The 16,252-nt window shown below is 38.5% G+C and overlaps 2 protein-coding genes across 9 annotated transcripts in view; one reads left to right on the top strand and one right to left on the bottom strand.

Annotated features, from left to right (window-relative positions):
- Window positions 1-15,532, top strand: part of CCDC66 (coiled-coil domain containing 66) — a 78,128-nt gene extending 62,596 nt beyond the window's left edge. For 2 of the 5 annotated variants that reach the window (XM_060203086.1, XM_060203083.1), the window contains one exon: window positions 14,626-15,526. In XM_060203086.1, the coding sequence (XP_060059069.1) occupies window positions 14,626-14,760 (135 nt within the window). In that variant the 3' untranslated portion in view covers window positions 14,761-15,526. Of the gene's footprint in view, window positions 1-14,625 lie in introns of all 5 variants that reach the window. The other 3 variants (XM_060203087.1, XM_060203084.1, XM_060203081.1) reach the window with 3 other exon arrangements.
- The window catches only part of TASOR (transcription activation suppressor), a 72,501-nt gene continuing 56,272 nt past the window's right edge, over window positions 24-16,252 (bottom strand). The window contains exons 18-24 of one of the 4 annotated variants that reach the window (XM_060203078.1): window positions 12,401-13,317; window positions 8,522-8,644; window positions 5,919-6,078; window positions 3,541-3,649; window positions 2,502-2,680; window positions 1,494-1,646; window positions 24-1,036 (exon numbers count right to left, since the gene is read on the bottom strand). In XM_060203078.1, the coding sequence (XP_060059061.1) occupies window positions 981-1,036; window positions 1,494-1,646; window positions 2,502-2,680; window positions 3,541-3,649; window positions 5,919-6,078; window positions 8,522-8,644; window positions 12,401-13,317 (1,697 nt within the window). In that variant the 3' untranslated portion in view covers window positions 24-980. The remainder of the gene's footprint in view (window positions 1,037-1,493; window positions 1,647-2,501; window positions 2,681-3,540; window positions 3,650-5,918; window positions 6,079-8,521; window positions 8,645-12,400; window positions 13,318-16,252) is intronic. The other 3 variants (XM_060203076.1, XM_060203077.1, XM_060203079.1) reach the window with 3 other exon arrangements.

Here is a 16,252-nt window from a genome sequence, read left to right as displayed (position 1 = left end):
GCCAACATAAGATAGTTCAAATGCAATGTTAAAAATATATATGTATATTTATTTCAGTTTTCAGAAGATTCAACTGTTACATACAGGCTATCATGATTTAAATAAGAAAAAAACATTTGAGAAAGGGCAAAGAACATTTAAAAGGATGAAGTATAAATTGGTAATTCACATTTTATGAAACAAAATCCTTAGCAACCTAGTTGTAAAAAAAGGGGGGGGGGGAATACTATATATATTTTTTTGAATATGGCCCGGAAGATTCACTTTTCCCCCAACCTAATGGAGATGTAGACTTATCACTATTCAAGCTCTGAGCATACGCAGATAAAAAGTAATCTTCACTTTCTTGAGACTGAGTTGATGAAATGGCATATGGTGTCTCCAAAAAAGTCTGGTGAGTGAGAACATTAAAATGACTACACTGATGGGACATATTTAATTGATTGTGATAAACCTGAAAGTTACTATATGAATCTTGTTCAGCTGAATTGCTGTTTTCTCCTCCAGACCATAATATACCAATAGAAGCCCTCTCTTCAGATTCATTTTGATAAGTCTTATCTTCTAATAAACTTTTTTGCACGTCAAGAGACGATTGCAATTCAATTTGGATATTTTCTTTTTGATCTGTTCCACGTGATCCTTTCGTTTCTTTCGCCAATATTTCTGAGTGAAAATTGCTGCAAACTTCTATTTGTGTGATTTCATCCTCTGAATCCAGAGACATGTCCTCTTCATCCTTTTCGTTTTCTAAAAGAGCTACATTTAAAAAAACAAAAAGTCCTCCTCTATTGAAATACACAATCTGCTTAAGTTTTAAAGTTATACATTACTCACACAATATAATGCGTCAGGGTCTGCAAGTCCACAGTCCCTTAAAGCTTGGTCTTCTGCCAAAGTTCACTTAGTCACAACACTCACACTAGGTGTGAATGTCCAGATAATCCGATGCTAAAAGCTTCTGCGAAATGTGTTCACGATTAATGTTGGGAAATCCCAACTCCCAGCTCCAAAGGGGTTAATGTCAAAACAGCATCTAAAGTCATACAGTAATTCAGTATTTGACCACAGAAATATAAAGTAAAAATTTTGACATCTAGCTTCACTGGATCACTACTAGACTGGTTAGCTCGATCATCTGCTTTTATTAAAAGCACATGTTTACATAAAACCTGGAAGCAAAGCAGAAGTCATCTCAAAATATTACTGCTATCACTGATGCCTTCTGTTTTATATATATGGGGAGATTTAGTAGACCAATGCTAAATCTCCATACCTGTTTCCTTCTAAAAAGTATAACCCCTTTTCTGACAATAGCCAATACAGATGCCTATCTAAGTGCAGATTTTATGCATATTAAGAACAATTAATGCCTTGGAAACACTTCTCTCAAAACTATGTTACATTGTTAGTGGTTTCAAAATAGGCATTTCATTGAAAACAAAACCATTTTCTCTGTCTACATTAAGGAAAAGGAAAACTACTGAAGTTACCTGACTCCTCATTAGCACCAAGCAGCGGGAGGTTTTCTTCTGCTACTGAGTTGTGGTACCCAACAAGATTTTTAAAATCTTGCATAAAGTCTTCCATAGTTGCAACCACTATTCCATTATCTGTATAGCTGGAAAGCATCTTAATATTCTTTTCTAAATTAAGAAAGAAAGAAAAAAGCTCTGAGTTTAAAGCATTTAAAGATGTAGGTAAATGATGCCTGCTGCTCAGTTCTCATAAATACTATCTCCCATATTTTCAGAATCAACCTAACACTACTACATACTACGGTTCCATAAAATCCTTTCATGCACATTTCTTTTTATTAGTCATTTAATACTGATTTTCAAAATTCTGAGATAACACTGTTCCCACTACCACAGTTCTATGTCCCTATTCCCTCCACTGGGAACTGCAGTTTTCTTCTCAAGGTCACAGATATGGGTTGACTTATTATTTCTATAACCGTATTTGTATGTATTTGCCTTTTTCTGTGGTCCTGCCTCCCCCCCCCCCCCTTTTTTTTAAGTCACACCCATACCTACTGCTACTTCTGAATAGCCTTTTTCCCTTTCCTCTCTCTGGGTCTTGATGGAATTGTGGAGTTTCGAGTCCTCTGGTCACCTTCTCCTAACATTTCCCTCCCTCTATGGAGTCAGACATACTTCTTATACTTACATTGAAAATCTTTAAAGCGGGAGTCGGGCAGTAGCGCAGCGGGTTAAGCGCACGTGGTGCAAAGCGCAAGGACCAGCATAGAGATCCCAATCCGAGCCTCCGGCTCCCCACTTGCAGGGGAGTCGCTTCACAGGCGGTAAAGCATGTCTGTAAGTGTCTGTCTTTCTCTCCCCCTCTCTGTCTTCCCCTCCTCTCTCCATTTCTCTCTGTCCTATCCAAAAATGACATCAACAACAATAACTACAACAACAATGGAAACAAGAGCAACAAAAGGAAGTAAATAAATAATAAAAAAAGAAAGTCTTAAAAAAAAAATCTTTAAAGCACTCTACCTGTTAAAAAGATGATATGCCGCTGCTGTATATTTTGAGCCTGAAGTCTAATAAGGCAATCTAATTCTGGAGCATTTCGAGTTTGTGAATCACAGTTGTGGTATGACAAAATTTCAACTAGATGTTTCTTCTGGTAAACATTCAGAAGTGTCAGTAGACTTAGAGCTCTAGCATTCAATCTGTGAAATTAAGTAGGTTAGTGTATAGATCTGAAATTTACTTTGTAGTTTCTGCTTCAAATTAAAACCATTTCTCAACTAAGGCAATTAGTGACAACTGTACTGCTTAGGTCACTACCTGATACGCTGAAGTGCCTTTGCTTCCTAAGAGAAGCAGATAGGAGTTGTGTAACCCACATGTATGTTCAGGGCCTTTTTTTTTTTTAATACCACTTTTTTTTTTTAATTTATGTCTTATATTCTACAGTAAATACAATAGTTTGTACATGCTTAACATTTCTCAGTTTTCCACATAACAATACTATGTACCACTATGTCCTCTGTCTTCCTTTTCTAGGACCTGTACTCCCCCTCCCACTCCCACTCCCGAGTCTTCTACTTTGGTGCAATACACCAACTCCAGTCCAGGTTTTGCTTAGTGTCCAAGGCTTTCTATGTATACAAAGTTCAGTGAGTGCTAACTACTGAAATTTCAATTAGTCACATTCTTATTAAATAACATAAAAGACAGCCCTGATTATAATTCAGGTCTTTACTAACGAGTTTAAAGTACAAAATGCTTTTCTTCAATACATGACTCTACTATTCTAATGCCTAGAGGCACAAGTGGTATAAATTAACTTGGTATAATTAATCCCCATCTCATTATGTGTGATGTTATTAGATAAACCAATTTTACCTACATGCATAGTCAAAACTTTAGCAAACTTCTATACTACTTCCAAATAGCTTAGAACTATACACATTTTGCTAAAGACAACTATAAAAACTTAAACAGCATTCTTAACTACACACAGGAAAAGAAAAATTTTGTGACCATAATGTTAAAGACATTTTTTTCTTTAATCCTTTACTCTTACCTCCCCTGTTCCTTTAGCTTTTTCTGAAATTTACAATGAACTTTCCATTGCCATTTTCCTTCTGGAGTATTAAGTTCTTCAAGGAATGCCAAAAAATTTTTAAGGTTCTCTGTTAGAAATATTAAAAGTTATTTAAAATTCAATTGTTCAGAGTGAATTACAGACAAGTATTTGTTTACCTGAGTATCATATGTAGTACCTTTCTTCACTTCTAACAGAGACAGAGATCTACATGTTTTAAATGTAAGATTGTAACTTCTATACATTAAATTAAAAAAAAATTAATACCAGAAAGAATCTAATTCAAATGCAGGAAGTATATAGAGATCCTTGCTTTTAGAAATGGGACCAGGAGTCCTGGGATTCCCACATGGACATGATGGGCCTAGACTGCTAACAGATCCCTCTTGCCACTGTCACTGGTCATCTCCATCAGGAACAACACAATGGACCCCTTTGTGGGTCCCATAGGACCTTGCCCTCACTGTGGATCAACAATTATAGGGAATATTCCATTCTCTGAAGGTAGGTTGGATAGCATACTCTACCTACCACCCGAGGAAGATGGGTCCTGAAATTAGTGCAGCCTGAAATGTTCCTAACCGTGACTATAGAATGTGAGCTCAGACCTACAGGGTTGTAGAGGTTACATAGGCTCTTGTGCTGATTATGGGCCCCAGATCAAATCGATGGGGTTTACAGTTAAATATTCATATACATTTCCCATATTTGGGAGCTATTCTCTTCCCTAAATCACATTTCTAGTCCTTTCTCCAACTATAACAGCATCTCCCCAGACAATAACTTGGGTTTATGTGCATACTAGATGTCAGGTTCAGGAAAAAACTAGTAAAGTCACGGGCCCCTTAGAATATACCAAAAGTAGACCTACTACCCACTTTTTCCAAAACACGGACAACCCCAAATCTTCATGTGCAGTATTCTTGCCTTTACGTTCATAATTAATCAACAATGTGTTCTTCTTTATATCCTAACTATTTTTCAGCCACTAGGTTCCAGATGCTACCATGATGCCAACCTGACTTCCCAGGGCAGACAAACCCACCATGTGTCCTGGAACCCTGCCTCCCCAGATCCTTGCCCTACTAGGGGAGGGGGGGGTGGCTGGGAGTATAGATCGACCTGCCAAACGCTCATGTTAAGCGGAGAGGCAATTACAGAAGCCAGACCTCCCACTTTCTGCACCCCATAATGATCCTTGGTCCATACTCCCAGAGGGATAAAGAATTAGGAAAGCTATCAGGGGAGGGTATAGGATATGGAGTTCTAGTGGTGGGCATTGTGTGGAACTGTACCCCTCTTATCCTATGGTCTTGTTAGTATTTCCATTTTATAAATAAAAAAGTAATTAAAAAAAAAGAAATGGGGCCAGGAAGATTTCTTATTGTTAACAGCAGAGAACTATCATGCCTGAGGTTCCAGGTTCAGTCCACCATATGCCAGAGCTGAGTGGTGCCTGGTCTTATCCTGTCTTAGACAAATAAATCTTTTCTTTTTTCTGATTTTGCTTCCATGGTTATAACTGGGACCCCATGCCTGCACTATAAACCCACTACTCCTGGTGACCATTCCCCCCCCAATCCCCCGTCTTATTTAAAAAATCAGAAAAATTGGCAGGGGATGGAGCAATAGGGAGACAGACACCTACAGACCTGTTTCACTACTTGTGAAGTGTCCCTGCTGCAGGTGGGGAATAGGGACTCGAACACAATTCTTAAAAATCAAAAAACTTGAAAGTAATAAAAGTTCAAGAAAATGAAGGGAATGGGGTGGTGTGTGGTGGTGTACCTGGTTAAGTTCACACAATACAGTGAGCAAGGACACAAGTTCAAGCCCTCACAGGGGGAAAGCTTCACAAGTGGTGAAGTAGTGCTGCAGATGTCTCCCTCTCTATTTCCCCTCCCCTCTCAATTTCTCTGTCTCTGTCCAATAATAAATAAATAAATATTTTTTAAAAATGGGGCCAGGCGGTAGCACAGCAGGTTAAGTGCACGTAGTGCAAAGCTCAAGGATCATGGTCCCCCACCTGCAGGGGTGTCACCTCACAAGTGGTGAAGCAGGTCTGCAGGTCTCTATCTTTCTCTCCCTGACTTGCCCTCCTCTCTCGACTTCTCTCTGTGCTATCCAACAATAACAGTGGCAACAATAACAAGGGAAATAAATTGGGGAAAACGGCCTCCAGGAGCAGTGGATTCATAGTGCAGGCACTGAACCCCAGCAATAACCCTGGAGGTAAATAAATAAATAAATAAATAAAGGGAATGTATCCTGATTAATAAAATGGACAGTATGTTAAAACATTTAAGTGAATAATTAATGAGAAAAAAAGGCTAAAAGGAATACAACTGTGTTCTTACCAATTGTGATAATTTCTGAATTTAGAATGGATTCATCAGAGACAATAAAGCCTCCAGATACAAATAATTCATTGTATGTATGATTTTTAACATCATCCAGGCTGTCAACACCAGCAAAGCTAACACAAGGGAGTTTCTTTAAAGTCACCAAGCCAGGTACCTGTAAAAATAATAAAAAATAGAATGAAAAATGGGAAATGAACTGGTAAGATTCAAGTGTGGAATAACCTATAAGAAAAAGCTTAGCAGGTAGCTGAGAGATAGACCACCCAGAAGAGCACACATCTTGCCATGTGCAAGGGCTTAGGTTTAATCCCATGACCATTATACAAAAGGGAAGCTTCATAAGTGTGGTGTGGTCTCTCTATACATATTAGAACAGTCAGCTAGGAGTGATGGAATCATGCAGATACAGAGCCAAAAAAAAAAAAAGTCTGGAAGGAAAACTAACAAAATACACTCTTTCCCTATATTAGTGTATAACCACTGGGATGTCAGGCATGTATGTATTCCCATCATTATTTCTAAATATGTTAGTAAACATTTGTGTATTAGCACTTATCATGAACAGAACACTAAGGAAAAGGTGCTTACAACACACCTGAAAACAATAGAAAGATCAGTAACTTGTCAAATCCAGTGAGAGTAGTTATTCTAGATGAGGGGAAGAATTTATGTGCTGGAGCAGTCAGGAAAGCCTTCCCAGTAGAACATTCAAATTTGAGATAGGTTCATGACTAGATAGACTCATGGGTTGACTCTAAATCCAAGCAAAACAGAAATACAAATAGGTCTTAGCTAAGACATATAAATGAAGAGACTAATATAAAGTGACAACAGATCCAATGTCACTCAAGGAATTTTAAATTTTTAATGAGAAGACACAAAGATACATGGGGCCAGGCAGTGGTGCCCCTGGTCCCCACCTGCAGGATGGAAATCTTCACAAGTGGTGAAGCAGGGTTGCAGGTGTCTCTTGTCTTCTCCCTTCTCCTCTCAATTTCTGTCTATCCAATGAAAAATAAATATTTTTAAAAAGAAAGTATAGAGGGGAGTTGGGCGGTAGTGCAGCGGGCTAAGTGCACGTGGCGCAAAGCGCAAGGATCCTGGTTCAAGCCCCAGCTCCCCCCCTGCAGGGGGGTCGCTTCACAAGCGGTGAAGCAGGTCTGCAGGTATCTTTCTCTTCCCCATCTCTCTCCATTTCTCTCTGTCCTATCCAACAATGACGACAATAAATAAATATTAAAAAAAAAAAAAAAAAAAGAAGAAAGTATAGAGACCAGAGCACTGTTGGGCTCTGGCTTATGGTGATGTAGGCAACTGAATTGGGGAATTTGGAGTCTCAAGCATGTGAGTCTTGGAATCAGTTTTCTTAATCTTGACTAGCTAAGTGCCAGGAAAGTATGCAATGTGCATCAATTAAAATTTGTACAGACGTACAAACTTGAACCTTACCAGCTAATTCATGGAAGTGATGATCATTAGGTCTCAAATCCTAAAATACTTGCAACATTGAAGTTTCATCTCCTTTAAGGCTTATTAAGAATTTTTAAATAGCCCTGGAGGTGGAACAGTGGATAAAGTGGTTGACTCTCAGTCATTAAATTCTAAGTTGAAAAAAAAATTTTCTAAGTTCAGTTCCTGTTATCACATGCCAGAGTTATGGTCTGCTATTTTCTCTATTAAAAATTAAATAAATCAGGAGTCCGGCGGTAGCACAGCAGGTTAAACGCACATGGTGCAAAGCTCAAGGACCAGTGTAAGGATTTGGGTTCAAGCCCCCAGCTTCCCACCTGCATGGGGAGTTGCTTCACAGGCAGTGAATTAGGTCTGCAGGTGTCTATGTTTCTCTCCCCCTCTGTCTTCCCCATTTCTCTCCATTTCTCTCTGTCCTATCCAACAACAATGACATCAACAACAATAATAACTACAACAATAAAACAACAAGGGCAACAAAGAGGAATAAATATTAAAAAAATATTTTAAAAAAAATAAGTAAGTCTTGGGTTGGGGAGAGAGCATCAGTGAAAAGACAACAGATATTCTGAGGCTTCAGAAGTTCTGAGTATAATACCTCAGTACCACCATAAGCCAGAGCTGAGCGGTGAGTGCTTTGAATTAAAAATTAACCAGAGGGTTAAAAGCACATGGTGTGAAGCGCAAGGATCCCATTTTGAGCTCCCTGGATCGCCACCTGCAGGGGCATTGCTTCACTGGTGGTGAAGCAGGTCTGCAGGTGTCTCCCGCCCTGCCCTCCCCCGCCCCGTCTTCCCCTCTTCTATTTCTCTCTGTCCTATCCAACAACATCAATAACAACAACAAGGGCAACAAAATGAGAAAAAAGGCCTCCAGGAGCAATGGATTCATAATGCAGGCACCCAGTCCCAGCAATAACCCTGGAGGCTAAAAAGGCTTTCTTTAAAAAAGAATTTATTAATGAGACAGGAAGAGAAAGAACATTCTGGTACATGTGCTGCTGGGGATTGAACTTAGAACCTCACATTTGAGAGTCCCATGCTTTATCCACTGTGCCACCTCCCAGACCACTAAAAGATTTTTAATAAGGTAAATTTTATAACAAGAGTAAATTTCAGTTGTTTTACCTTGTGAATGAAACCTGCAATGTCTTCATTTTGAATAATAATCAACAGTTTGTCTAATTGTGATCTTCTTTCCAAAAATTGTTCTGGATGACATTCTGTATTGCCTAATTTGATAAGATATTCCTGATGAAGGAAAGAAAAAAAACTTAAAATCAACACTAATTGTTTTTTTTTTTTTACAAATACACATTTTTGTGCCAGAAATGCAAGAGAAGTCAATACAGTTACCGGCTACTAGATCATTTAAATGACTATTTTATATTCTAGGAACCTCAGAGATAATCAAATCTTTTATTATAGAAGGGTCTAATTAGAAGCATCCAATAGCACAGCTATATACAAGATACTGGATACTGTACAGCAAACCATAACAAAGGGACTTTTCAAAGTTAACCCAATTAACAAATAATGTGATAACATTAACTATCGATTGTCTTTTTGAACCCTAAGACAGCAGGAACCTCACATCTCCACTATAGAGCCCCTACTTCCCCCAGTCCTGGAACCCTTGGATAGGGCCCACTTTCCCATATGCATCTCCCAATCCAAACCAAATAATATTGCATCCGCCGATCACAACCTAACCAACGCAACGATTGCCACCTCAACATGCTTCACCTCAGACTGTGTCCAGAGACTTCACGTGTGGAATAACAACCCTTCAGCTTCATTACTCGGGTGAGACCTTTCCTTTTATAGTACACTCTAATTTCATCTCAGGTAGTTCACTTTCTAACAAAGTCCCATAACCTAGATATACACCAGTTTCTGTGAGAGAGAGCTTATGTGCACATGTATCCATAAACTACTGCAAAATATATACCTGAAAGCAGAAGTACACTAGAGTTTGCAGTGAGTACCTCCCCAACACTTCCTCTCCACTATTCCAAGCTTGGGATCCATGATTGCTCAACAAATTGTTTGGCTTCATATGTTAACTCTCTTTTCAATCACCAGGTTCCAGATGCCACCAGGATGCTGGCCAGGCTTCCCTGGATTGAAGACCCCACCAATGTGTCCTGGAGCTCAGCTTCCCCAGAGACACACCTTACTAGGGAAAGAGAGAGGCAGACTGGGAGTATGGACTAACCAGTCAACGCCCATGTTCAGCGGGGAAGCAATTACAGAAGCCAGACCTTCTACCTTCTGCAACCCTCAACGACCCTGGGTCCATGCTCCCAGAGGGCTAGAGAATGGGAAAGCTATCATGGGAGGGGGTGGGATATGGAGATTGGGTGGTGGGAATTGTGTGGAGTTGTACCCCTCCTACCTTATGTTTTTGTTCATTAATCCTTTCTTAAATAAAAAATTTTTTAAAAATCCAAAAAAAATAAAAATAAAAAGTACATAAAAAAAAAGGGTCTAAAACTACAAGCTTGGGCAGAAGTAGATAGCATAATGGTTATACAAAGAGGCTCCAATGTTCCAGGTTCAATCCCCTGCACCATCATAAACCAGAGCTGATCAGTGGTTTGGTTAAAAATAAAATAAAACTGCAAGTTCAAGTGGTCATTGTAGTATAATGCTATACAAACTAGATAAATGCCCATGAAGGTCAATAAGAAAAATACATAGCCTACATTCTTAATTTAGCTTCATTCCTTGTTATGAGCAACCCACTACCTGCTCAGTAATCATTCTTACTGCCTTTGGTTATTTGCAGAAATGTTAGATACTGTGCTTAAGCATAGCTCCCTGCAGTTACCATGCACGTTTCTAATCACTGAAGTTCGTTTAACTACCTCAGTTCAAAAATGTCTGTCAAGTTCATGCCAAGCAAAACAGATCTCCCTTCCATGTTACTAACATGGCACTTACTACCTTTGGAAGTACACAAAGAAGTTGTTCAGGCAGAGTTCCCTTTGCTTTTTGACTTTTAGTAGACTCTGAATTCTGAAGCAAGCTGTAGGAGGTAGAAAATTTTTCTCAAGGTTGGCACTGCTGGCTAGTCACAAACTAACTCCAGCTTGCCTCAGAGCATAGCTGTCTGCAAGTGTCATACCCAAAGATGACACTTGTGAGACTTAAGACAGCATCTTCAGTATTGTTTTGGTTTTACTCTTTTCTCCTTTCTGAGCAGATCTTAAGAGCAGCTTACACTGAATATAAGTTACTGTCTGATAAGCCTGCGTGTAATTTTTTCTTTTTATAGTTTTATTTCTTGATAATACAGTTTAACTCAAAATACAAATCAGTTTGACTTCTGAAATTTAGTAAACTTAAATTTTAATTCAGTGTTTATTTTGACAGATTTTACTGAAAACTTTCCTACAACTAATGGGTTTTTTATCAGAGTTCCAAATTGTTTTCCTGCCAAATTTGTATACCCTTCTTCAACAGAAGTGAAAAAAAAAAAAGGTTTATTTTATGCCAAAATGAACTTAAAGCACTATTCCTAGGCAAATATATTATTTGTGTGTTGCAATCATTTTTTTTCTTCTTTTTGTACCAGAGCACTGGTCAGCTCTGGATTATCATTGATTGAAACTAGGACCTTTGGTACCTCAGGGTTGAAAGTCTTTTTGCACAACTATTACGCTATCCCCCAGCTCTATAATCAGTTTTTAAAAGGTGGTAGGGAAAGTTAATGTCACGGATGCTGGCAGTTGTGCCTGACCCTTTCTTTCATGTAGCTAAGGATGAGAAAAAGTTGGGTAAAATGCAAGAAAGGATTATTAGTAAGTCTGGTTTAATCTTTCAGAAATAAAATAAGATGAAATAAAGTGAAATAAAATAATTTAGCTCAAGAAGGCACACTGAAAACTCTACCTCCTCATGGTCACACTACATAAAACATGCTGAAATATGAGATCCCCAGACTGACAAAAGACTCAGGACACGTCAACAGCACAGAATTTCTGGGGCATTTTGGACGATAAGCCACTTATTTATGATCTTTTATGATTCCTCTAGCAAAATAAGCACATAATTAGAAGCTCTAGTCATGGTAAGTTCCATAAATGAAAGCTAACCTTTTTTTTTTCTGCCTCCAGGGTTATTGCTAGGGCTCAGTGCCTGCACTACAAATCCACTGCTCCTGGAGGCCATTTTTCCCATTTTGTTGCCTTTGTTGCAGAGAGAAATCAAGGAGGGCGGATACAGATGGGGGAGAGAAAGATAGCCATCTGAAGACCTACTTCACTGCTTGTGAAGTGACCACTGGTCTTTGCGCTTTGTGTCATGTGCGTTTAATCCGCTGCACTACCACCCAGCCCCTCAGCAAACCATTTCTAAGGAAATGATATCCCATGGTTTAGTGTTACAATGTATTATAATTTGCATAGCTACAGTCACAAGTTTTATGTATCTATGGCTATATGCACTTGTATATAGTTTTTAAACAAAATATCTGGAAAGTCACTATATAACTTCAGTAGAAAAAAACATACCTTGTCATAAGGAATTTTTCACGATTGTGAAGTCTTTCAAGATCATCACATTTTTTTTATCAATTAGTACAATAGGAACTAATTACACCAAGTTAACAAACAATGCCAGATATCATTAGCTTCTTCCTGGACAATTTAACTTTTCTTTTTTTATTCTCACCATGGTTATCCCTGGGGTTTGGTACCTGTACAACAAATCCACTGCTCCCAACAATCACCTCTTCCTTTCCTTTATCTTTTAACCCTTTCATTAAATACCCCAATAAGAAACATTTAAACTTTTAAATAAAGCTATGTGTACAAATGGTCTCAAAATGAAAATATGGAAGACTCAACTCTAAGATATTTAGGTCAATTTTCAACTTTGTAAAACTTACTATAATATGTATACCAAATTATGAAATATATAATAAAACTTTCTAAAACTCCATGTTAAAGAGGTCATATTAAGTAAGACAAATTAATGTGGCTTTATTTCTCATTTAGTTACCTTTATTTCTTTACAGAGTATACTCTCTTCTTCTTCGTGAATATAAAATTTCACAGTATTTTTCTGGACATCTTTCATGATTTTAACCAAACTGTTAAATACTTCAGGTTCTAACTGGCTTATGAAATTTGAAAGAGCAGGCTGGGTAGAAATGTTTACATCACTGGGTGATTTAGTTATTTCTTTTTCTACTGATTCTGGGGCAGTCTCACCAGGTCCAATATGATCAGAAGTCAGTGTTAGCTCTGTAGTCTGGTGTGGCTGACTCATCTCTACTTCAGTCAAACCCAAAGCTGAAGAGAAATGCTGCTCACTAGAAATTAGGTCTTTCAAAGTATCACCACAAAGTGGATCAGCCACTTGTTTGTTTCTGAAGTCACTTGAGACTGGAAAGATATCTCTCCCCAGACTGTCAGATGGTATCTTAGCACCAGAATCTGATGGCAAATTCCCACCTTTGGCTGATGCTTTGGTAATAATAGTATTTAGCTTCTCATGTAAGCCATCTACAAACTCCTGTATACCAGCTCTGGAAGTCTTAGAATATATGAACTCAGAAAGCCGTTTCATCTTCTCTTGTGTTGAAAAGATGGGTGTGGAAATTCTGCTGACATATGAAACATTCTTTTGCTTCAAAATCTCTTCTATCTTCCTAGAAAAGAGATTATATTCTCCTAACACTGTCCTCTCTGTGGTTTCATTGACTTCAGGCGGCTCTGCTGCAGGCACACACTGTTCTTCCACTGTCACCACCTGACCTGTCCATACGTCCTCCTCAGTGGTGCTCTTTTGTGTGTCTGTAAATGGAGAGGATGAAAACTGATAATCAGAACTTCTCTGTCTACTTATTACCCGGGGATCACTAGGAAAGGTCTCCTGTGGTGGCAGACATGCCAGTTTTTCTGGTGACTTCATACCTATATGGGAAAAATTCATTATTATAAGAGCAATCCAAAACTATAATATAAAAATTACAAACTAGATTATACATTGGCAGGCATACTACAAATATCAGTACTATGACCCATACTTCCTATGTGCCCTACTCACAGCTGGAGTTAAAACTGCAGTAGCTAGAGTAGTAACTTTGAATACTAGGTCTTTCTTTTTGGGGGGATGGGGGTGGGGCTGAAGGAGCTAAGGGAGAATGAACCCAGGGCCTGTGTATGGTACCACTGAGCAGTTTTCAGTTGGTGCCCAATTTTTTATTCATTATTTTTCTTGGGTGTGTGTGTCCTCTATGGTGCTGGAACTCAAATCTGGAATCTCACATATGAGATCTACCAGGTGAGCTATCTCTCAGCATCAAACAATTTTCTTCTTAAAGTTTTATTTATTTTCACAAGAGATCACAGCACCACTAAGCTCTGGCATGTGTCAGTGACAGGCAATGAGCCTGAGGCCTCAGGCATTAGTCATGAGCTCGCCCCAGCTTTTGATTTTGCTTTACGGAAGAAGGGCAAACGCTAGAAGAAGAAAAAGCACCGCTATGATATCATTATAAATCGTTATTTGCTTATTTCTGCTGTCTTGCCATTCAGTATATCTAACTTTAAAATATTTTATTTATTTTATTTTTGAGAGAGTTGCAGAGAGAGAGACACAGAGAAACACCAGAGCACTGCTCAGCTCTGGCTTATGGTGGTGCGGGGGATTGAACCTGGGACTTAAGAGCCTCAGGCATGAGAGTCTGTTTGCATAACCATTATGCTATCTCCCTGCCCTATATCTAACTTTAATAGATATGTTTTAATCAGTCCCAAAAGTTTATTCAACCCATATATTCTTTAGTTCGAAGCACTGTATTTGTTTTTTTCCAGCCCATATATTCTTTGCCACTTAATGTTTATTATGACAATACCTTCAGTGTGAAAATCTTGAGAAGGCAACTGAAGAAATGCCAAACTAAACAGCTGTGAGAATAATTACACAGCACTGTACTTATGATCTATGATAATTTAATCTGTTCTAAATATTCCATAGTCGGCTTTCTATGTTAGGGACTTCAACTTACCAGGAAAGGTTCAGTATCATATAAGAACTTATTTCATAGCTACATTAACAGTTAAACATTTGAAAATTAAAATTTCATAAGTATTTTAGTTTCACTTGAAAAATAATTTCAAGAGACAGCACAGTAGTTGTTATGCCATTTAAGGTGAGATGGTCATTCAGCTAGCTGATGCAGGAACTATAACCATACACTTTTTTTTTTCTTCTTCTAGATCCAGAACCTCCCTCACATGTGCACAATTTCATCACTCCAGGCCACTTCTTCATTCAGACAGAGACAGATACTAGAGCACCAGAGCTGCTCTCAGTTCCAGAAATGTGGTGCTAGAATTCAAACCTGGGCCTAATGCATAGTAAGTCACACACCCCACCTGGTGAGCTGTGTCTCTAGCCGTAGCTTTTGACTCTTGACAACTAGATCCATCGACATAATCATACTTTTTCCTTCAAAAAAATCTCAATTCAATCAGAATGTTTTAAAACTATTTCAAAATAGGTACCCTAAATCTGCTTTTAAATAGTTTTTTTATAAAAAGGCCTCCAGGAGCAGTGGATTCCTAGTGCAAGCACAAAGCCCCAGAAATAACCCTGGAGGCAAAAAACCAAACAAACAAAAAAAGCCAAAAAACTAACCTGCAATGAGAAAGGTTAAAGGTTACTATTGAAGGCAGGGAGATCAGTGACTGGGAGGATACAGAAAAAACCTTGTGGGTATTGAAATGTTTTATTTGATTTGTTTGTGGTCACATGAATGAACGTCATCAGCTTTTATACTAAAGAGTATATGTACTTTTCCTATATTATATGAGGTTCTAAGGTTTTTAACTCATCTTTTCCTTAGGAGACATTTTCGGGAGGGGGGGGAGGTGTGCTTACAGGAAAGCAGAGCTCTGTTAACTAAAGGTTTTAAAATTTTTCCAAAGTTGTCCAGGAGGTGGCACAGTGGATAAAGCATCAGACTCTCAAGCATGAGGTCCTGAGTTCAATCCCATGCAGCACATGTACCAGGGTGATGCCTGGTTCTCTCTCTCCTCCTTTGTTACTCATTAATAAATAAATAAAATCTTAAAAAAAAATTCCAAATAGGGGCTGGGCAGTGGCGCACCTGGTTGAGTGCACAGGTTACAATGCGCAAGGACCTGGGTTCAAGCCCCCGTCCCAACCTGTAGGGGGAAAGCTTTGCGAGTGGTAAAGCAGTCTCTCTTTCTCTCTCCCTATCTTCCCTTCCCTCTGATTTCTAGCTGTCTCTATCACGTAAATAAAGGCAATAACAAATTGAAAAAAGTAAATTAAAAAAAATTTTCCAAAGAATAACTTTTTAAGGATCTACTCAAAGTCACTTAACTTTCCTTCCTAATTAAAAAAAAAAAAAAGAAAAAAAAAGAGGGAGTCGGGCAGTAGCGCATGTGGCGCCAAGCACAAGGACCTGCTTAAGGATCCTGGTTCGAGCCCCCAGCTCCCCACCTGCAGGGGAGTCCCTTCACAGGCAGTAAAGCGGTCTGCAGGTGTCTATCTCTCTCTCCTCCTCTCTCTCTTCCCCTCCTCTCTCCATTTCTCTTTGACCTATCCACGATGGCATCTGGATTGTTGTTGTTGTAACAACAACAATAAAAAACAGCAAGGGCAACAAAAGGGGAAATAAATATTAAAAAAATTTTTAAAAAAAGGAAAAGAAAAAAAGCACACTCAAGATTTGAGAAAGCATAAGATACAATAAAATAACCTACCACCAAACTCTAGGCATGACCATTTACAGAGATGTTTGACTGAGCTCAGAAACAATCATTAGATAATCAGTAGTACTTGTGAATACTTTTAGAATCTGAAATATCCTAAAAT

This window comes from Erinaceus europaeus, chromosome 12, assembly GCF_950295315.1.
Source record: "Erinaceus europaeus chromosome 12, mEriEur2.1, whole genome shotgun sequence".
Classification (NCBI taxonomy): domain Eukaryota; kingdom Metazoa; phylum Chordata; class Mammalia; order Eulipotyphla; family Erinaceidae; genus Erinaceus; species Erinaceus europaeus.
Note: the sequence above shows the minus strand (reverse complement) of the source record. Positions and strands in the feature narration are given on the sequence as shown.